The sequence below is a fragment of the Pieris brassicae genome, chromosome 2 (genome assembly GCF_905147105.1).
Source record: "Pieris brassicae chromosome 2, ilPieBrab1.1, whole genome shotgun sequence".
NCBI lineage: Eukaryota > Metazoa > Arthropoda > Insecta > Lepidoptera > Pieridae > Pieris > Pieris brassicae.
This window is the reverse complement of record NC_059666.1, coordinates 2653817-2677265: the sequence shown is the minus strand read 5'-3', so window position 1 is coordinate 2677265 and position 23449 is coordinate 2653817. Positions and strand designations below refer to the sequence as shown.

The 23449-nt window shown below is 33.7% G+C and overlaps 1 protein-coding gene across 1 annotated transcript in view; it reads right to left on the bottom strand.

The window, feature by feature from the left end:
* Positions 1–23449, bottom strand: part of LOC123718591 — a 56678-nt gene that overhangs the window by 25815 nt on the left and 7414 nt on the right. Inside the window, exon 2 of the mRNA XM_045675240.1 lies at positions 2140–2494. Within this exon, the coding sequence (XP_045531196.1) occupies positions 2140–2494 (355 nt within the window). The remainder of the gene's footprint in view (positions 1–2139; positions 2495–23449) is intronic.

Genomic DNA, 23449 nt, shown 5'->3' with positions numbered 1-23449 from the left:
TTAGTGTGCAAACATATTACCAAATCTATTGTTCTCTTCTTTAAAACGACATCCTTCATTACTGGCTTGAAGAGGTTTAACACTATATTACATTGGCTTATAGTAGTATAGATACAGAATAACCATATAACAGTATATTGTGTTGTATACTGTGTGTAAACTATCAAAAAAGATTTCTTAAAATACAGGTTACGTCATGTCTGTATGAAATGCGGGTCTGACAGCGTGCGAAAGCTTTTGGAAACATGATATATCAGTATCGTTGATTAACTTGATCTTGAACGTGGACAATACATTTTGGCAATGTTAAAAGAACACGCGTGATGGCTTTTATAATATGGGTATTTTGATGTTTCATTTATAAGTCTTCGTCATACAAGAGAAGATATTAATAGGTTGAATATCATAACAGAAGGAGCGTAGAGAAGAGGGTAGATCCTATTTATACTAAGAAGACAGTTACAGTTATTATATAGCAATTGCGCTACTTTTAGACGTCTGATTTCTGGATCTCTTTCATTTAGTTTTATTAATGGACAAGTAGGTGATCAGCCTTCTTGTGCCTGATACACGCCGTCGAGTCTTTACGTCTAAGGCATGTCGGTTTCTTCACTATATTTTCCTGCCTCGTACGAGCGAGTGTTACATAGGCATATAGACAGAATGTCCATTGGTGCACAGCCAGTGATCGAAACTGCGACCTCAGGGATGAGAGTCACATATTGGAACCACTAGGCCAACACTGATCACAATTGTTTTAACGTGCAAAAATCTACCGGAAAAAACACAGTTTTTGGTTACTCTCAATTGTGGAGATAACAATAAATATCATATTTTTATAAAGCCTTAAAGTTGGGCATTGGCATGCAATGCGCAAAGCTCCTATTTGGTACATTGCCAGCGTGAAACATTGTTATAACGCTACAATTCCCTACATTTTTCTGACAGTTAAGACACTTGAAAAAATCTTCTAATAAAATATAATTGTACACGGAATGTGTGTGTATACGGAAACCAATTTCATACTTTAATAAAAATAATTTGGGAACAATATCTACATTGGATAACTTTGCCTCGAGCTAGTACATTTTTCGGTTATAATGAATTTCGATTACATTTTCAATATGAATAACGGTCATAACTTTAGATTACTCTTGTAATTTTATACAAATATTTAACAATTATTTATATATACAAGTATTGAAGCTGGAGTGTCACGAGGAGAGGAAAACATAATTGGTCAAGGAAAAGCCCAAACACTAGACTGGACTGTTCACCTTGATTAAATGAGATGCTCCAAGGACCCGATTAGCAAGCGCTAGCAAGCTACCGGCAACGATGGGGTAGTTTCAGAGGCAAAGGCTCACATTGGGTGACCAAGCGGAGTAAGTATATGAAAACTGTGCACTAGGAAATCTCCAATCTTGAGGAAGCCATCCCCAGATGTGAGAAATGTACGAAAACCAAAAGCAAATACAAAAACAATTCAATAATGGCCTTGCTTTACAGACAAAGAGCCTAAAACAAGAGAATTCCACAAATAAACTGTGCATTATCTTACTTTATCTCAAAGAATAACAAAAAAGACATTGTTTTTGTTCAATTCAAGTAGAACCGTCAACGGTCGCTCTGTTACGCTGAGTAATTATCTTCATACTGCACAATTCTACCAAGAGGTTAAATTTACCGAATGCACGTATTATTCCTTTTGTAAACTGCCAGTAATAGGGTAAGCGACGAAATACAAAGCAAGCTTTTTTAAATTGTACCGAGAATGCGAAACCGTTTTAAAAGTACCTAATGATACGAAAGCACCGTTTTTCTTAATGACTGTTCCACGAATTTTGCTATGGAATATGTAAAAAAAAAATTCTGTAACTTGAACTTTAAGTTGCCTTTATGGCATCCGCGAAGTTTTTTACTTTGGAGTTGTTTCTTAGTAACCTTTGAAGAAACGTTCAGAAGGCCTAGAGCTTAGTCAACCAAGTCGACCCTTAGGCAAAGTTCAGGAAGATTCAATTCAAACTACAGATAACGTGATTCAATATATAGCAGCAACAATGTCGTTACAAGTAGCTCAACTTAAATAATTGTTAACTATTTGAAACTAAGTTGTAGCTAACTCTACCCTATTATTACCTGCAACCACTTAATCCTAGTTATGTTCTCTTCGGTGACGGTGAGGGCCCGCCTCTCCCCCAACTTGTACGTGTCGTCATAGTACATATACTCCGTAAACGTCAACCCACTAGTGATGTACTGCTGCGTGAAGTATATAGATATAGTGCCGTTCACTATGTCGTGCTCGATGATCCATTTGCACTTGATGGGGACGGGGAACGCGTTGGGGAAATTAGGCGTCTGAATCGTCCCTACGGAGCCTTTTAACCGCCCTCCACATATTTGGGGGCCTTGATGTTCGTTAGTTCTCTCTTGGGATTGCACTCGCTCAATCACAACCGTCATTAATGACATAAGAAAATACACCGTTAACCTGGAACAAAGAACAAATAACATTAGTAAATATTTGCATTGCAGATAAAAACTTAACGTACTTACAAAATACTAACTGGCTTCACTCAGCCATTCAAAACTTGTCACAAATACACTTTGTACTGATGCGAAAACATTTTTTTATGATAACCTCTAACGAAGACAAAGACGACAGACATAATCTTTCGGAAAATGGTGCAGCAAACAATCTGTAGAACGATTGGAGCAGCTATGTACTGCCCCTTAATACGTTGCATTATTATTCATTTAAATATAAGGGATTTTCAGGGAGTTTCAGCTATTAATATTTACCTTAATGTCATATAAATACGGAAATAAATAGGAAATGCATTACCCTTATTATACAGAATATACATAAATCCATATTCGGCTATTAATGTTACGCATATGCTGTCATTTTTGTAGGGATTTTCGAGCCCTACAACTTTTCTCCTATTCTCTAGAACACACTCATATCTCTCATCGTGAAGGCAGCGTTTGTAAGAAACGTTTTCTTTCGACCGCTTTTCTCCGTCATACTTGCAAATCCGACTACCACAATTACTATAAGTCACGATGAATATAAGTCTTTGACACTAACAAATAATGTTGGCTTTATGTTGATAAAAGAATTTTATTGACAAAAGAATCGGTTCAGTAGATCCATTACCCCTTACAGATCTACACGTTGTTATGTTGAATCAATAATATATTTGGCAAATTCTTTTCGAATCAGAGAAGTTTTACTGTTCAGTGAACTCGGAGGCCTGTCGTCTCCACTCCACTTCACAAACTATCACCTTCACGCCAAATTGAACCAACTCTATTGGAAATTACGGCAACTTCCTACTGTTCAACCTCTGGTAACAATTGGTCTCGGAATTATATGGGATTCAGTTATTTTGAGATTAATAATAACGTTTATGGTACAATGTGTCGATACATATTTTTCTCATAATAATTCTAATGTCTTTTAGATCAAACATTACTGGAACTTTACACAAATAAATAAGTTTTATTATATTCACGTAGGTATTTCTCCCGATACCCTAAACCGTAAACAACAGTATCGTTTGTAATCAATCGGTTTCCATGCAAAAAATATTAATTTGTAATAGATTTTAAGATATATATAAGTATAGATAAAAAAAGACGTGTGTGTTTTATACTTCATTGGCGTAACAAGATTAAAACCTTTTTATTTTTTTTTATCTTTCGCGTTATTCTTCGTTTGTAGAAAAAATGACACTAATAATAGAAAAAAGGTATTTAATACATTGAAAGTTTGATTACAACGCATTATCTAGTTAAATAAAATTTATTTAAATATCACAAAAAACTCATAAACCCGAAGTATAACCTCAAAAACGAGGAACCAGCAAAGTGATTGTGAGTGTGGATTTAAAGATCAAAATATATCTGTTAATTAACAAACGTTTCCGCGATATGAAACGTCATAGTCTACATATAGTCACGGCATATGGCATAGTCTTATAACGAAATCTATTGCCGCAAAATTGCTGACTGTCCTCGTTTCATTAATTAGTTTTGTTGGACTTTGGATAACATTCTCGGAGTTAAAGTGTATCTTTCAAGATAGTATTGTAATTACTTCATTTTCTATATTTTACTCGTCTTCATAAATATACTATGTTTGATATTATGAAGAACTGTATGAAAGTTAATTCTAGGTCTGTTTCATTCATTTTTAGACAAAAAGTAGTTCAATGTACTATGCCCTTGTGGGGACTGGCAACACTGCGCGGGAGACGCTAGTCTTTACCGAGCTTCGTCGCCGGCAGGTCGTACGATCGTACCTACGCCACGTATCGCGACACAAGCTACCGGTAGACTGTTTAAACGATACATTGTATTAATTTATTTAGAGTAAATATACATGTGTGTTTAAGTATATGGGGTTTCATTTTCACCAACCCTACACCCCCATACCCTATTCGACTCATCGTTTTTGGATTCTAAAACAGTTATCTTAAGATCGATTTATTGTATGAACGATTATTAATTGCCCATGAAAATTATAACATCACCAACTCTCTCAATATTTTTATTTCCCATCTATACGATAATTTCTCCCCAGTACCAGCTCCTTCCACATGATCGTATTCAACGAAAAGCGATTCGAATCGTCGACGACCAATCACTTTCCGTTCGGCTTGATCCCTTGGCGTTGCATAGAGATGTTGGGTCTCTCTGCATCATCTACCGCATTCGGTCCTGCAGCTGAGTTTCATTATCGGACGTCAAGGCTAAATACAAAATAACATCCGTATCACCTCGACGTCCGTCGTTCCACAACTGAGCGTTTTCTAAGGCAGTTTTTACCACCACTATATGGAACCAGCTGCCCACTGAAGTATTTCCGAACCTATTCGACTTAGGGTCCTTCAAAAAAAGAGCGTACCAATTCCTGAAAGGCTGGAAACGCACTTGCGAGCCTTCTGGCAATGTAAGTGTCTATGGTTGGCGGTATCACTTAATATCAGGTGAGCCTCCTGTCCGTTTGCCTCCTATTACATAAAAAAATATACTCACTCCAATTTTCCCAAAAGCAAAACGTCAACTTAATAATTAGTTAACCACAGTGGCACTATATTAGTTGAGTAGTATAGAAGTTATAATTAAATGTTTAGCTTCATGCTCACATTAAAATATTAATCACATCTTCACAGATTTTAGCTAATTATGTTAATTTATACTACACTCTAATTTGAATATTATCTCTGCAAGCAGTGATAGTATGAACAATTTAAATGTACTTTGTATAATTTGTATGTACGTAAGCTTTTTTGATGCAAAATTATTTTAAAAAATCAGACCTTGCACTTGCCTTTACAAAGTAAAAGTGTATTGTTGTAGTATAGTATCGGTAGAATATATCGTGATTATTAACAAAGTCGTTTTGAGACACTCACCTACTATATTATTCATATATATTTGGGTGGTTAAGATAAATGAAAACCTAACAAATGAATATCCAAAACGCTTTTAGGGCTTAATCGCTAACCCATAATACAAATATTCATTAGTATAACCAACCCTCGTACGCAACTTGCTTGATATGGATTCTAAACTTCTTTGAAGTTATACACGAACATCACTTAATCAAATTATAAAATTACTTAAGAAAAACCATTCCTTGCGTTAATTAAAGCTGTGTTGTTCTATTTCCTTATACGAGTATGTATTAGATATCAACGATTATTGCCTAAGGGTACGATTCAGAGAGTTAGCGCGTCGTCAATATGACTCACGTCAAAAATGTATTCGATTTCGATATACTGTTATCATAGTTGGCGATATATCGGATAAAGTTCCTTAGATTTTTTCAAGGTCTTCTCATAACTATTTATGTTGCTGAGTTATATCTCATAAGTTAGGGTAAGCTTTTCATACACTAAAACATAACTGACGTTAGACTGATCTTAAATTATCGTGATGCATGTGCAATTTTTACTTTTTATTATTGATGTACCCTTTAGTTTTGTCTCAATAATTATAATATGTAATATGTATTATTACACGTCTTGCCTACCTTATCTAATTGAATACATTTTTTTCTGACAGTAGTTGCCTGGAAGCGATCGCTCGAAAGCGATAAGGCCGCCAGTTGCCCTCGTTTCCTTTAATTATGTTCAATTTTGACATTGTAATGCAACGAAGTGGTAATAAATAAATCAGTGGAGGTACGACCTATTCAGGTCTGGGCCTCAGATTTCTATGTTTCGTGACCATTTATTCTTTGTAATAGGCAAGTGCGTAATCAGCATTTTGTGCCTAACACATTTAGTAGGTAGTTTCCATACAATGTTTTCCTTTACCGTTTGAGCGAATGTTCAATACGCACACAGAAAGAAAGTCCATTAGAGCTCAGCTGGGGATTGAACCTACGAGCTGAGGTATGAGAGTCGCACGCTAAAGCCTCTAGGCAAACACTGCTCTATTTAAGTTTAGTTCTAAGATTGCCCTTTTTATGTTTATATAAGGTTACACCACATAACAGTTTTTGTTTCTTGCCGTTGCTATAATGGTTGTATATTCTGTATATTTTAAATGTTCTGTTATATGGTGTGTACAAACAAATGAAAAGGATAACCTTAGAAGTAAGTTTGAGTTATTTGAGTTGAGTTTGAGTTAATAATTATTTGAAGTTCACCAGTCGATTGTATGAAATAATAAGCTCAATATTACAAGAATCTCGCAAAAGTTCCTGTTTGTTTACTGTGTAATGAAATATAGCACCAACAATTGATCGCCTGATTAGCTAATCGTTTAAGCGTGATCAATTTATCTTTCGAATTAGAGTCCTATTCAGTACACATAATATTGGCAATTTATTTGATCATTTCTACGATTAAACTCGGCTGTTGTGTGTTATTAAAACATTATAGTTTTGTAAATTTTACACATTATCAATTTTAAAATACTTTTATTTTAGATAGATAGATAGATATTTTATTAGCCCTATTTGGATCAAATCTAGTAAAGTAATTCCATTGGACCCCTTTTCTGTTGGCGCACGTTTTGTTCCGATGACGAATTTCATACATTTGTTTTTTTTTAATTCGTAAATGACTGCCACTAAAAATGGCATGTTTTTTTTTCTTTTCACAACTCTGTCAATATGGGTATTAAATAGAAGATCTTGATAACGTAACCAGTGTAAATATGTCAATAGCATTTACTATGATATACGGTTGATTTGATAGAAATTTCAGACGACGACCTTTTTTTTTGTTGTATTTAGTTTCTGATCAATGAATAAGATTGATGAAGACAGTGGTACCTACCGAATTAGTTTTCAATCTTTATAATACATCTTTTTTAATACATCTTTTATCAAGCTTTAAGTCTACATCATTTTATTTTTGTTTTTCAATAAAACCGTGTAACTGAAAAAAGTATTTAATACATTGTTCATTTTATTTTAACGCATTATCTAGTTAAATAATTATTTCTACATAATTAAAGAAATGGGCATTTATTTTAAAATGCTGACTATGCTAACTTCAGGGTGACGCTGTTTTGTGAAAGTGTGCACACGCATTGTAAAAAACTACCGTCATCATTTTTCTCTAACCTGGCAAAACAAGTATTACTTCTAAAGATTTATTTAAAATTTTACTTGCAAATTGTTCTCACATATGAGTTAATCCATTGCCCTATGCTTCATCACTTGTTAGCTAATAGGGCATTCAATTAAATTATATATAGTTATTAATTTTATTTATAAGTTATTTTATTATACCACTATTATCTAAGAAGTGATTAAAATATTTTTACGTGAGAATTGATCCGTAAAAAGTTTGGTTATATAAATTAAATAAAATACACTACACTAAAATTAGTGTCATAACACATTCTATAAACAGTATTTGAATTTCAAAAATAGTTGTACATTAATTTGTAAAAAGGGTCGTAAGTTACGTTACTAATCAAAAGGCCGAATAATCCAACATTTCGTAATCGAGGTTGACCCTCGATTGGGAATCTCCACAGATTCACGAACTAGTGAATGTAATTTACCATGAAAGCGATAGTTAATGAGATCTGAAAGACATACATAAACCTTTATTTACCTTTACCTTTAAAGAGAAGCTTATATTTTATATTATCGTGGCACGGTCAGTTCAAATACCAAGTAATTTCAGTGTAAAGTGTATTCAATAACAAAATATTCGTGCCTTAACTTAATATAGTTGATATGATAAATTTTAAAAATCACGTATAAGTGTGTCACTATTTCGAAACAATTGTATATCTATAACAAATGTAATAAACAGCTTTTTAATGTTTGATTTATGTGCACATTATAACACTTAAAGTAATATTTTGATTTAGAATTTATGAAGGTTTAAGTCGAAGCTATGAAATACTACCGAGTTGTCTATCACTATAAAGTATGTTAATAGAAAGAGACAGGTAGTCCTTTGATTAAAACGGCACATTTTATAATGAATATGTATAGAAAACTTGTGACGACTAAAAACTTGTTCCCAGTCAATTGACGTCTTGGCTGTTTGAAATGTCGGTCACAACAGTTTATTATTTAGAAATTTAAAAATAGTTATTAACATTATAAAACATATTCAAAGCGTGTTTGTTTAATCTATAGAAATTGTAGAAAAAATATTAAAAGCTGATTACACTATGGTAGGCGTTTTGACAATTTACAACAGTGACTGTGACAGGTAGCTAAGATTGCTCAGTTCGCTTGTCGTTTCTAACATTGTCGTTTATAGTAAATTATTACCACAAATACGTTAAAACGTTTTTTGTTTGTATCGGTTACGGAAATTAAATTTAAAAACCTTGCGACTTAGGATGTGAATACGGTTCCGTCAAGCATTTTTGAGTGATAGTCTTTTCTTTAGGTCTAACATCTTAGCTACATCGTGTAATACATGTACTATTTTTTAAATTTACGTCTCTTAGTATTTTTCTTATAGTATTTATATTTCTCATAGAAAAATAATTATTACAATTGTGGGTGGACCTATTTCTCATTACTCATTACCATTTAAATTCTAATCAAAATGTTATTTGTCACGAAACACCGAATTTTCCTTAGAATTTTCCTTTCCGTCAGAGGGAAACGTAACTTCGGGGTGACAATAAAATTTCAACCTCATAAGTGCGGTGCTGCTAAATGGTTTGGTGACATAAGAAATTTATACGAAACAGACAAAGAGATGGATCTTAAAAAAATATTTATTTAATATTATCACGTATCATAACATAAGTTTTATCTAATACCTGTAACTAAATATGTATACATTAAAACTTATCAAATAATTTAGTCCCTTTAAAATTGTTTATTTGTTTGTTGCCGTACGCAAAACTGTGGAACTATTTCTCAGTTTCAAAGTAAAATTCGGTAAAACTTGAGTTATGTAACCTAACATTAATTAAGTTACATATATATAATTTAGTAAATAATTAGAATCGTAAACCAGTTGTTTTTGTAAACGTTGCAAACCCCTAAATTTATGTTAGTTATAATATGATAGTTTAAACGATTATAGCCAGTTAACACCTAGCTTCAAAGAAAGTATTTTATTTAACCTATATTTAAATATATCTACAACAACCGCCACCGATCTTAACACTTGTTTATAAGTTTTAATTTTGTAAAATACTGTGTATGATAGATGAGATTTAATTTAAATATATATATATATATATATATATATATATATATATATAATTATGTAGAATAAAAATAAGTTGCATAAGTAATATAAAATAAATAATTTCTACCAAATATTGTATATTAGCTGTCCGTACGATGCGGCTTGTATATTATGCTTATATTATCCTTTCATAACAAAAATAATAATTTAAAATTCTAAGAAAATTAATAACTTTATAGTAAGCAACTCCTAAACTAAAGCTATTTACTCGAATTAAGCCTGAAAGATCCCTAAGGGCTCTTACTTGTGTGTTTTGCAATTTGCTTTGCCAAATATATTAAATTAAAAATTTCAGACGGTTTTAAGTTATAATTAACTTCCAGAGTACTGTGATTATATTTATGATATTTGCAATTTCTCGAATTACTTGATATGAACTCTTTTGGGCGAATAATTTCCATACAAAAGTCAATGTGTAACCAAATAGACGTTTCTCCAAAAAATAATTTAACTCGTCATAGAATAATAGTTTGTCTTGCTCTTTGAGATTTCTGTAATATTCTTTATTTAAAGAACTTTATTCTCATTAACAAAATGACAATTTATGAGCACTTAAATAATATAGTAAACTTTTAAATTCTCGTTACTAGGCAATCTGCATGAAAACACATTGAAACAAAAAAAAAAACAAAAAAACATTGAAATAAAAAACGAAATATCAAATAATGAAAATCATAAATAATAAATCAATTTATTTATTTCTTAAAGAGTTTCTGACCAAAATTCCACTTCAATTTGACTCCATTACTATTATAAATCGAATTAATTATGACTTGAAACTTTGAATATTTAGTCAAATTGAAAGAGTATTTACTATAAATTACATAACTCGATGTTTCGAATGTTTTTCAGCTAACGTGATAACAGACTGCCACATCAAGTTGACAGATTAGTTGTCATTATTGAAGTTAAAATAAATTCGTATTTTATCTGTTTAAGTTTTGATTAAAGTTATGCGGGTTTTAATAAGTAATAGTTTATTTAAAGATACAAAAAGCTGTATAATAGTATGTACAGTGAATACTCTTTCAATTTGACTAAATATTCAAAGTTTCAAGTCATAATTAATTAGATTTATAATGGTAATGGAGTCAAATTGAAGTGGAATTTTGGTCAGAAACTCTAAAGCCCTTTGTTTGAGCCCTTTGTCAAGTGCTTCAATTACCACAATTTCGAAATAGGTAATTGAGAATAATTTAATTATATAAAGCAGTTATTTGTTGCGATCAAAGAGATCTAGACAACTTTATTCTACTGTCTTTGGAACACTGTAATAGAATAAGGACGAGGGCTTGGTTATCAAAGTCAACTGGCATTAAGTCCGAGGATCTGTAAGATAACATCAAAAACGTGTCCGATTTCAATATTAAGGCTTCGAAGCCGGTAATTGCATAGTTTGCAACAATAGCTTTTTAACTGACATAAAAACCGAAGGAAAAGATAATTCATTTGATTTTTTTTACATTCCTCTAGAAAAGCATTTGCAGCCCACCTTGCATTATAGTATATTCTCTGTTGAGTGATATTGAATCGATGTTAAAATAATTACAAACCTTATTAGAAGGATTCTTTCTAGCTAATATAGATAGGCCTGTACCATACTGCGCGTAAAGGTGGATGTGGTGGTCAATTAGGCCTGCCTAAAGATGCCCATTTGCTCTGTTCGTTGATACGGGGTTAGTTTACGAACGAGAGTCGGCGAAGTTCATAGTTAGCGAGTATGGCTGTTGATTTTTGCTATCTTGTAATCTTATAAGTTTGGTGCAAAGATTAGAATGCTTACAAGCTAGCGTATGCGAGTAAATTGGCCTGTATTTCTATTTTATTCGCAGCTTTCAAATTCAAACTCTGATTTTTCATTCCGTAGAATTCTGACATCGCATAAGTGTTGCTACTAAAAAAGTACTCCGCCGAAAAGGGACAAATTTGACCTAAAACAAAAATAAAAATTAGCTTTAATAACTTTATTTTATTCTTTAGCATCACTGCATACTAATTCCAGGTTTATTAAACCTTTAAAAAAATAAAATGTTATCTTTACTTGTGCGTTTTTTACTGTTTGTGATGAAAAGGGACGTAATTATCACTCGCCGTAAAACCACTTTTAATGTGGAGGTGCTACACTTAATAAAATTGATACATTCACTAACAAATAAAATGTATATTTAGACTAAGGTGTTAAAACTCGTATTGAAATTGAAAAATGAGGTTTGTAATTTCTGACATGTCAAAAAATGATAGCTGTCAGAATTCTGCGGAATTAAAAATTAGAGTATAGAAGATTGTTCAAAAGCTCTATGACACGGGACAAGGGTACAAGCTAGCTAGTCAACTCGCTGGCTTGTACCTTGTAAACGATATTGTATGTATCCCTAGAAGCAGATACAAGGTATTAGGATTCACTAATATAGTGTATTTTATAGATAATCGAATATTTAAAGTAGCGTAAGATTGATGTGTAAACAATAAACATTCAGTCACGAGAGTCAAGGAAATTATCTTTTACATTACTTTAACTGTATTTCATGTTTCTGTTCAAATATGTATTTTGTATCATTGTTTTGTCTATTATTGAAATCAAATAAATAAATAACACTAGTTACTCAGGTATAAACGAAATCAAAATAAGCCTGTGTGGTCTTTTGTAGAAGTGACTGAATTTGTTACACCAATAATTTCTTCACCCTAATGGCTCTCCAGCCATGATTATTCTTGGCGTCGCATTACATGAAAATCCCGTCCGATCCCTTGTAAGATCACATGAAATACGGACCCTGTTAACAAGCTATTTACACAGAAATCGATTTACTAAGTATTACCAAAGATCGTACAGTCAAAAACGTTTACGACTACATCGCTTAGAATAACATACCGGCCGACCAAAATTAAAGATCCTGGCGGGTAAAACTATTAGGTACTTTATAACAACGTCATCGGCTGTTACGACTATCGGTTTTTACGATCAAATATGAGTAGTCGCTTCGATGTCGTTATAACAGATTTTGACTGTACTTATGTTTGTGTATTTGCTATGAGAACTTGGAACAATGCAATGAATTTAAATACTTATAATAAAACGTAGAATAAAGATGTCGTGGTTGAATCTATTGTTAAAATGTACTTTCATTTATTTATAAATTTCATTTTGTCAGCATAACGTGTATCACCTTATGAATGCGAATGTGATTTTTAATCTTGTTGCACTAGTACAACCCAACTTATCTTTAATCAGCAGCTCATGTCTGAGCGTCGTGGTCAGCAACGAAGGATCTAGAGCGGATTATCTATTTCCACCGGTTTCTGTCCAGCGTCTCTCTTATAACCCCACTCATAAACATGTTTTATTGTTTATTATAAACTGTATTTTTTTAATGGACTTTACGCAAACGCAAATAAGAAATCGGTTATTTTATATATGTATATATATTTAAGTTATTGGTTGGTGGTCGATAATTGTATTAAAATTTTAATACTGACTATATGCAGCAACATTAAACCGAAAGAATTGATTGATCCGAGGCGACAGAGCGACGGGAACAAAAAACCATTGTAAGAAGTTTTTACTAACAAACAAGAAACTTGTAACAAACGCCAAAAGTCGACAGATGAGCCGCTTTTCTTTGAGCTTTCAAACTGGCTAGTTACAGTGTTTTACTCGAATTTATTTTCGCAGAGTTCGTCGAAAGCGCTTTTGACATAGCTTAGCTGTTTTCGTCTTTTTACTTTGTACTGAGAACTGCAAAGACTGAATTTGTTGTTCTTTTTAAAAATCATCCGACATTTTCAAGTAAAATTACGCAACAAAGAAGTTTTACACGGTCATAATAAAAATTGGACGCATTTTGTTCACAATCTGACCAATTACGAGTTCAAACACGTACTATACCCGCGGCTCATTGTTGACGACCTACTTAATGTATTTCTATGGAAGTTTCTAGTAGAATGTATAAAAAATAATGTTTTTTTTATATACTAACAGTGTAGTCAAAGTGACGGTATTAATAGTATTCCTACTTCATACCCAACCAGCTCCGAAACTTTTTGACTTTATATAACTACTATGCGCTGCAATTTCACTTACGTTAAATTGAGAACAAAATCTAAAAGTTGTAGCCTTCCTTCATAAACAATCCAATTCCCGAGACAACCACACAAATTTACCTTTATAATATAGAAATGTAATCGTTAAAATTCATATAAAAACCTAGCCAAAGCCTTAAAGCACTATCACAAAAAACAAAAGAAATTGAAGTTCAAGTTCAGATAACGAATCGGTATTCGTGTTGACATAGGAGTGATGTGGGAATAGTTATCTGCTCTTAATTGAACCGTGTAGCGAGTGTATGTGATTGACATCGCTATCAGTTCAACTTCCATGAAGTCTTATTTGCCTTAATTGATGAAGACAAAGATTGTGAAGACAAATTATTGAAGTGAAAACTTCTATAGCTTCGTTGTGATTTGAAAGTCGATGTAACGAATAAACGACGGTAAAAAGGGACAGACACATACATTTCAATTTTTATGAATGAGGTGGGATAAAATGAGAGCACTTCAAAAACTTTGAGTTCATAAAAGTTTATTGCTACACTGTTTTTATATAGATTAAAAATAATTGATAATTCTGATAGTTTATAACAAAACCTTTATGCCTATAAAATACGTTAAAGCTCACTCCGCGAATAATAGAACTTCCAGAGATCCCTTAAAATTTAAAAACGCGTTTAAAAAGCATACAATTATTTGAGTTGTTTTATTCCTTTTATTAAACTTAAATGCAGATGAAAATATGAATAAAATCAAAAGAATTATCATGTTGCGAAACGGTGAACTTTTTAAACGAGAAAAATGTATTTATGAATGTTATGGAAATTATTATAAAAATATGGATATTTTTACCGAGATTTTTCTATAATTAAAATATTTGCCTACACACTACCCTATAAAACGCAAGTGCTAATGTATAAATAGTTCCTAGGGTTAAGGGGTTCGAGACAAAGCGGTAAAATTTAGGGACCGCGATTCCTGGAGTTAGATTCCATCGGATTCCAAATTTCTAACTTCTCACTCACACACATTCTAACCCCAGCTATATTATATTAATATACCAACACACTACGTTAAAATCAATTCTCAACAAAACTCTGGCTTTATAATCTTAAAGATTAGTCTTAGTCAATAGAGAATCGCATAATATAATAGAGTTCCTTTAGTCTTACTTCGTACTTCGCTTTTCTCGTTATTCTATTAAGCAAGAACTTTTCTCGAAGTGAACTTGTTCAAATACTATTAAAACAAAGGAATATTGGGTTTCTTGCTATAAATCAAAACTAGGCTAGCTTGCGCGAGCTATTATTGCGGTGACATGTGTAACTGAGATGAATGGTGCTATTTCAATACATTTTACGATTTCGTGAAATTGTACAAATATTTATTTATTTCGCGCTCTCACATGTAACTTAAGTTGAACTATCAAATATGGAATAAAATACAATGTACCTTTGACATTCAGTCAAAGTACAGAATCAGCTTTAATGACACCCTTGTACCCATTAAATATATAAAACAAAATCAATGGCGCTTCAACCTTTTAAGTCTGGGCCTCATATTTCTATATCGGTTTCATAGTCATTTGTTAATCAAATAGGCAAGTAAGTGATCAGCCTTCTGGGCCTGACGCACGCCGTCGACTTTTTGGGTCTAAGGAAAGCCGGATTCCTCACGATGTTTTCCTTCGCCGTTCGAGCGAATGTTAAATGCGCACGTAGAAAGAAAGTCCATTGATGCACTGCCGGGGATCGAAACTACGACCTCAGGGATGAGAGTCGCACGCTGCATCCGCTAAGCCAACACTGCCCTTTGTTTGCACCCTTTAGTCCTGATATAATGTTGTTTAAATCATTAGCGAACGATACTTTAATACTATTACGGTTGTATTTGTAAGCAATGACGTCAATAAAATCGTGATTAAGTAGTTTCTAAGCAATTAATAACGTATGCGGGCTTACATAATTAAGAGTATCCTTACTAACTGAAGAGTTATGGAAAAACTGCGTAAACACCAGAGCACAGAGATTACAGAGAAGCCGTGAGGATATAAAACAAAAGACTTTCGTGACTTTCGTTTAACTGTGATTGGTCAAAAACATAACAAGTCCTGCCTCTTCTACTGCATTTACCACAGAGGTAGTTCGGATTAATATCTGCAGCTCAGTTTCATCGTTGGAATTCGAGGCATAACATCGAATTCCACCCGTATCATCTCGACTTCCGCCGTTCTGCAACTGAGCTTTTTTAAGGCACTTTTTGCCGCGCACCACCTCAATGTGGAACCGTAACTGAGAGTATCCATGGGCAGATGATGTCACTTAACATCAGGTTCAGGGCATTCCTGCCCGATTAGCTTGAGATAGATTATTCTGTTTAAAAACATTTCATTTGTGATACGATTCGTATTTACGTTTGCCAATATAAACAAAAAGCTTTTGTCTCTCGTTTTACATTGCCTTACGTTAGTGCCACTATATGGATTGAACACTAAAACTTAAGTTCTAAATAAACACTGAATATATTATTTGTAGTGGACAAGCTTTTCGTAGCTTTTTCATTCGATTATTCAATTGTCAATCGTCTATCTTTACCCATTCAATATTGAAATGAACAAATTCATTCTGGTATTGTTTGCCTCGCAATCGATTTTATTTTGCAATAGTCACGAAACGAATTCGCCATTCATTTAAAACGTGCTTGAACACTTGCTACAGTCAGCGAAAAGTACAATGAGTTTCACGATTTTGCAATTCACTTTCAATATTTTAACTGTATTACGTGTATTTTGGATGTCACTTTCATAATTTAATTAGCTATCAGCTTAGAACAATTGTATCCAGATGTTCTATATGTGTGCTTTATATAGTGAAAACTAGATAAAGAATCCCCTAATATTGAGAATTGCAAAGACTTTTTCATCAAATTATAACCGTTAATGGGACATAGAACCTGTTTAAAAGAGATTTCGAGCTGAATTCCCTGTCTAAATGAGATAATTTATCAGGGTTTGACACGTTTGTTTATGAAAGATTTGAATTTCTTTCACACGTGCTTTGTTTGTGTTCAAAATGTCGAAAAGGTAAATATAATATAATCAGCATCTGAAAAAGCGTCTATCAGATTTTTGTTCTAGAAATTTAGTGTATTTCCACTATAGCGTGGGCCTCTATAAATGAGATAACTATAAGTTTAAACCTGATTGGAAACCTGAATAAATTGAAACCTCTTTAAACGGTACCATACCCTTGTTCCCTTGATAGGTTTCACTGTAATTCTAAATCAATTATAAACTATTTAATCGTTATCCAACTCTCATTTGTTATTCACGATGCGCTATAATTGTGTTTTGTATTGTATATTGTAATTGAATCGATATTATCTAAAGCAATGACGGTTCAAACGTTTACACAATGTACAGTTCCTTGTTCAGCGGAATGCTTTAAACATTAAAGGATTTTATTTTCCCTCTGTATAACAAATTAATGCTAGTTTTACAATTATTTAATAGAGTGCCTGCCGCAAATTAAGAAACCCTGAGTGAGCAATATGCCTCACAATTGAGTATAGCTTTTGCTCGTACACGTTCGAGACTACTCAAATATCAAATTTATTAAAAAATTGATTGATTAAAGCATCATTGTATGAAGCTTTAACTCCTTTCTAAATTAATACGTAACGTACGTAATTAACACATTTTCGCTTAGTTATTAAAGAATACTTCAATCATATTCAATTGAGTGCAGACACCATTTTTCCACGCGTAACATTCCAAGCGCCGTTGAGTTATGCAAATATAATAACTTGTTAGTATAAACATTTAAAAAGCATTTCTACTTATGTACACGCGTTAGAAGTTATACTACTTTGACGTAACAAGATAATATCTAATCGGCGTAATCTTTTCAAAAATTGTATTCTACGTTTATAGAAAAAACGACGCTAACAATCTAAGAAGAAGGGTAAGAGCTAACCGATGCTTAGTACCGCCGCCCATGGACACTATCACTGCCAGAAGGCTCGCAAGTGCATTGCCGACCTTTAAAAATGCTAGAAGATTAATACTAGTTATAAATTTACAAGTCCAATTGATAACCTGCTCCAGTTTTTTTGAGGTAATTTAAAAATTAAGCTAATAAATCAATAATCACAATTAAAGTAAAAAAAAATATTCATATATTAATTAAAATATTAAATGTATTGTTCTCTGCTTGACTTTGATGAGGTTATTTTCCTAGCCACATTAAAAATGCTGCCGCTATCAGGTTCAACAACTAAGAGAAACATGTCAAAATGTTAGACTACATAAGAGATTTAAAATAATAACAGAAATTCTGTTCCAATTTTAACATTTTTTTTAAATAAAACAATAAAAACGCTTCAAATAATATTGAAAATATCAATCGGGAAATCCGATTTTATACCGCTACTTTATTACGAACATACGTAACATTGTTCGTCTATTCACCTGAATAGGGCTGATACGTAGAAGATTATTTTTAATACTTATTTAGACACGAATGTAACCTTAAGTATAAAAAAACAGTGGTGCTACAACCTTTTAGGTCACGGCATCAGATGTCTGATCTGTTTCTTGATCATTCTATCAACGCCGTCGACATTTTGGGTCTAAGGTAAGAACTCACCGTACGAACGAGTGTTAAATGCACACAAAAAAGCCGTTGGTACACATCAAGGCATCAACAACAAGGATTTATGACCTCAGGCCTACACTAAGCCAACACTGTTCCAATAAATATATTTAATTTTAGAGCGGCGGGGTTTTTCCAGAACACGCCGACCGATAGGCCGCATAACATCAGGAGATTGCGGAAAAACGTTTGTCCAGTTCGGTATAAAAAATAATTTGATATGATATGACATCTTGTAATAAAATTATACGACTTAGATATCCATATGTTCAGACACGGTATAGATTCATCGCATCTTCTTAGAAAAAATGTAACTACCGAATGGGGCGGGCCCACGGTTCCATTCAGTGCTTATAATTGAACGAACGAACGAATGAAACAGACTAAATTATGTGTGCTTCTAAGCTGACTGAATGTTAATAGTAACTAACATAAAACGAAATAACAAACTACAATAATAATAATAACATATTTTTCTGCATCTGAAACTATAATATTATTTTAACTATATATATAATACATAATAATTCATTTATAAAAACACACGTTTGTCCCTATTAGTTAAAAAAAGAGTCATGTTTCATACCGTTAAGTGCGGCAACCCTACGCCGAAATATGCCCGAGCTAAATTAAAATTTTAACAGAGCACTTTGACTCTTTGTTTACGGAAACAGAATGAACGTTTGATATCCAATTATTGCTTTATTCCATTGTATAACACGTAATTGGTGCGTGGAGTATCGTTTCGACATGATGTATGAGCCCGCGTGCTTAACCCATTCATTACGACATCTATTGGTAAGTAATTAAAATCAGATGACACTTGACTGACTATAAATATACTTTATAAATAAGAGGCTTTATTACTGTGAATATATCTTAACTTAGTTGAAGCGATATAAAGATTACTTATCTTCATCAGACATCAGACCACGACCAATGGCACTACAATATTTTAGGGTTGGGCCTCAGATTTCTGTATCCGCTCGGTGATCAGTTCTTATATCAAACTTCAACAACCTTCAACCATCAACCATCTGCAACTAACACACGTCGTCGATTTTTTGGATTTCTTCACGTTGTTTTCTGCACCGTTCGAGCGATAGGTAAATGCGCACATTGGAAGACCATTGGTGCAGGGGATCGTACATACGATCCCAGGGATGAGAGTCGCACGCTGAAGCCACCAGACCAATACTGTCACGGCCAACTCACACATACCTATATACAATTTTTATCAAACTGAAAAGACCCAGTGACTGAATGCGAGCTGAAATACGCGCCACAAAACAATGCGCTATAACGTAATACGCCTTGTAACGATACAATGTCAAGTCAAATTGTAGAAAAACACGTGTAATGCGGCAACCGTCACTATTCTAAACTTTGAACTATTTAATTAAAACCTTTTAGAGGTTGACCTTAGAGATATGGAGCCGTTCAAGTACGTATTACGTATGTTCTATAGGAGGGGGCTTTGTATTGGTTATTTTTGCTGTCAACGGGATAGGGAGATCTGATGATAAGGATGATAAATACTACTGCTGTAGTTATTTACTTTTGTACACTTTTTATTTATTTTTTCGTCAGGAAATGCTTTTACGCGTATCCCTACAGTGTTTTACACCAGCAGGGATTATGTGGGACTCAGACTTAATAAACCCTACCCACTAAAATCTGACGGATGACTTCAGCTCGCCAAAGGGCGACGGCAGGTAACAGCTGAGCCCTATCCTTACCCCCGCCAAACGCGAATGCCACAATGCCACATGACTCCTCTCACGCACAAATCTTCCAAATCTTAACTTAGGGCAGACGTGCGAAAAGACGGCGTCGCTGCCCCGGTCGTCTTTACCTTACTGGCGGAGCATCTGAATCATTTTCACGCTGACGCTCCGCATTCTCCTTCTGACTCATGACGGCCTCACAAAAAGCCTTGAAGGCATTCCAAGGACCGTCATTGTCAGCTTCCACCATTTTTTGAATAATTAGTGGAAGCGACAGATTGCCATCAATGCTATCAGCAAGCACCGAGCGAAAGTAGTCCCAAGCCGGACACTCCTCCACTGTATGCCTCACCGTATCATCTACAGTCACAATGATGACAAGCGGGTGTCGCCTCTCTTTCAACGATTCGATGCAGATAACTTCCGAAGCATCCATGGCCAGAGAGAACCTGCACGAGCCGATAGGAAAGCGATCTCCACCGTCGGTCCACCCAGTGTTTCAAAAAGGGACGAATAAGATCAACGGTATGTAAACCAAACCGACATTCACTTAACTCATCCCTCCATTCTTGCAAAATTAAGCGGCGATACTCCTCCTTCCACACCTTGACTACCTCCAGAGGTGGGTCAAAACCACCACACACTTAGCTTTGTACACTTATGTCAACCAACACATTGTTTATGTTGGAAAACAAAATGCGTTTTCGGGGACTGTAAATGTAAAACCACCACTTTACATATATTTAAGCAATATTTAGCTAATCGTGACTTTTGTTGAACTTTTTTGTGATTGAAAATATTTTTTTATGTAATGAACCTAGCATTGTGATTCATTACTTTTAAATCTATATTTTGGTTTTGTTATTTGTCTATGTTGTTCTTTTTTTTTTCTTACTAAGGTTACCTGAGAGATCACTTGTTTGCGATATGTCATAATCCTTAATTTATATTACATATGTAGTACCATATATGTGATGCAACGAAAAAAAACAACGGCGCTACAACCTTTTTAGGTCTGGGCCACAGATTTCTGTATCTGTTTCATGATCATTTCTTAACCGAATATCGGCCTTCTGTGCCTGACGCACGCCGACTTTTTGGATCTAAGGCAAGCCGGTTTCCTCACGATGTTTGATAAATAAATAAATAAATCTAATCTTTTAATCAATTAATTCGTTTCGGAGTAACGAATTGACGTATAGTAACCCCAGCAAGCTAACGTTTGTGTTACCGTACATCAACTTTCGCCAAAATTGAATTGTTTAGTTATAAATGTTGAGTTAAAATAAACTATTAATCTTCTATAACGTAAGGATCACGGAAGTATTTAAAGTGAATATTTTATGACTCGTTACGAGATATTAGAGACTGTTTCTGGTGAAATAAATTTTATATAAGTATCAAACTTTAACTTACAAGCCAGCCAAGCTTAGTCAACTCATTAAAACGCCATCACATTCTGCATTATACACGCCATAAATCTTTAAGTCAAAATCTTCTACGTCTTAAAGTTATAATACAATATAAGAACCGGATTCAAGAATACAACCTTAATAGGTCACTGCCACATAATAAAATAAACAATATTTATCATGGCTTAATTTTTACAACGTTTTACGTTGTGTTTTCTACAGAAAAGTATTGACAGTATAAATAGAAATATTACTTATATGACCGCTAAGTTTAATGATATTTTATGTAGGACAAGAACCGAAACATTGCTTCTCAAATATTGTCCAAGAGCTCTAAATAAACAAATGTTATTTAAAAATATTCATATTCCCAAGTCGAGTAGTTATACAAACAGTAGAATACTTTATATTAGTTTAGTTATAAGTGTCTTCCTGGCTTAAAACTTTTAGACTTATCTTTATGTAATTGAATAACTGCGTGTTAATATATGTTTTTAATTATTGATTCAAGTTGGCGTCTGGTGGATAGAACCGGTGACCCCAGAATTGTAAATACAGTATATTTGATTGTTATGTTTAGGGTTTTTTTAATGTAATTGGAAGCAAACGGGCAGGAGGCTCACCTGATGTTAAGTGATACTGATTTTCTTGAAGGACTCTAAGCCGCATTGGTTCGGAAATACTTCAGTGGGCAGCTGGTTCCATATAGTGCGTGGTAAACTGCCTTAGAAAACACTCAGTTGTGGAACGACGGACGTCGAGGTTATACGGATGGTGTTTTGTATTTTGCCTTGACGTCCAAAAATGAAGCTCAGCTGCAGGTATTAGACCACACAATTCTTCTGAACACTCTCCATGTTAAATGCGGTAGAAGACGCAGAGTGAACCCACATCTCTACGCAACGCAAGAGATCACGTCACATGGAAAGTGATTGGTCGTCGACGATTCGACTCTTCGTTGAATACGGTCAAGTGGAAGGAGCTGGTACTGGGGAGCTCCCGCTCAGAGATGAGAACATGTGGGGCCGAATTTACGCTTTATAGTTGCAAGCAAGGTTTGAATGAACGATTTATAAAAATTGTGATATTACTTATTATTAAGATTATAACAATGTTCTCAAAATAACAAAGCCAAATAGAACAAAATAACGCTTTTTGTATTCAGTTAAGTAGTTCTAAACAATTTTTGTACTTAATTGTAAATTGAATTTTTGTAGAGAATTTAGCGCATTTAACGATAACGAAGTTCAGTTCAAAAGTTTGAATTGAATTCAATCCAACCGCTTCTACGCTGAATTGTAAACTTATTCTGAATGTAAAGCTCACAGACCTAAATAAACATCGCAATTAAAAGAAGGCTTTTAACAACGAAATGCTTTTATAGCTAACAAACGTTTTTTACTGGCGCCAACGCTAAACCTACTTTGAAATTTCTTTGACTACAAATCTAAGCTACCCTAAATATAGATATATACTCTACAATCCAATTAAAACGTTAATCTGTGGTACGATTGCCTTTTATTTACGCTATATAATACCAGATGTATTTATGAAATTTTCTGTTAATTGTAAAATAAAAAATTTGACAAGCGACCATATACTTCCTTCCGTTTGACCAGTTTTTCGTTCAATATTTCATTTCCTAACCTTAGTTTGAAACCTTTGATAAATCAATGATTAGCTCAACATTAACCTTATATTTTAAGCTGAATCATATAGTCATACATACATTATTCGTAAACTGGGATCTGAACGCACGACTCAGACTGACTCATGAACGCCTGTAAAAATCAGTCACGTAGGTAGTCCGGTAAAAAATAATTTCCACACTATCAGATAGCGCCGTACGATTTGCAAAGGGTACACAATATACATAGTAACTTAATAGAATACAAAACGACCAACCA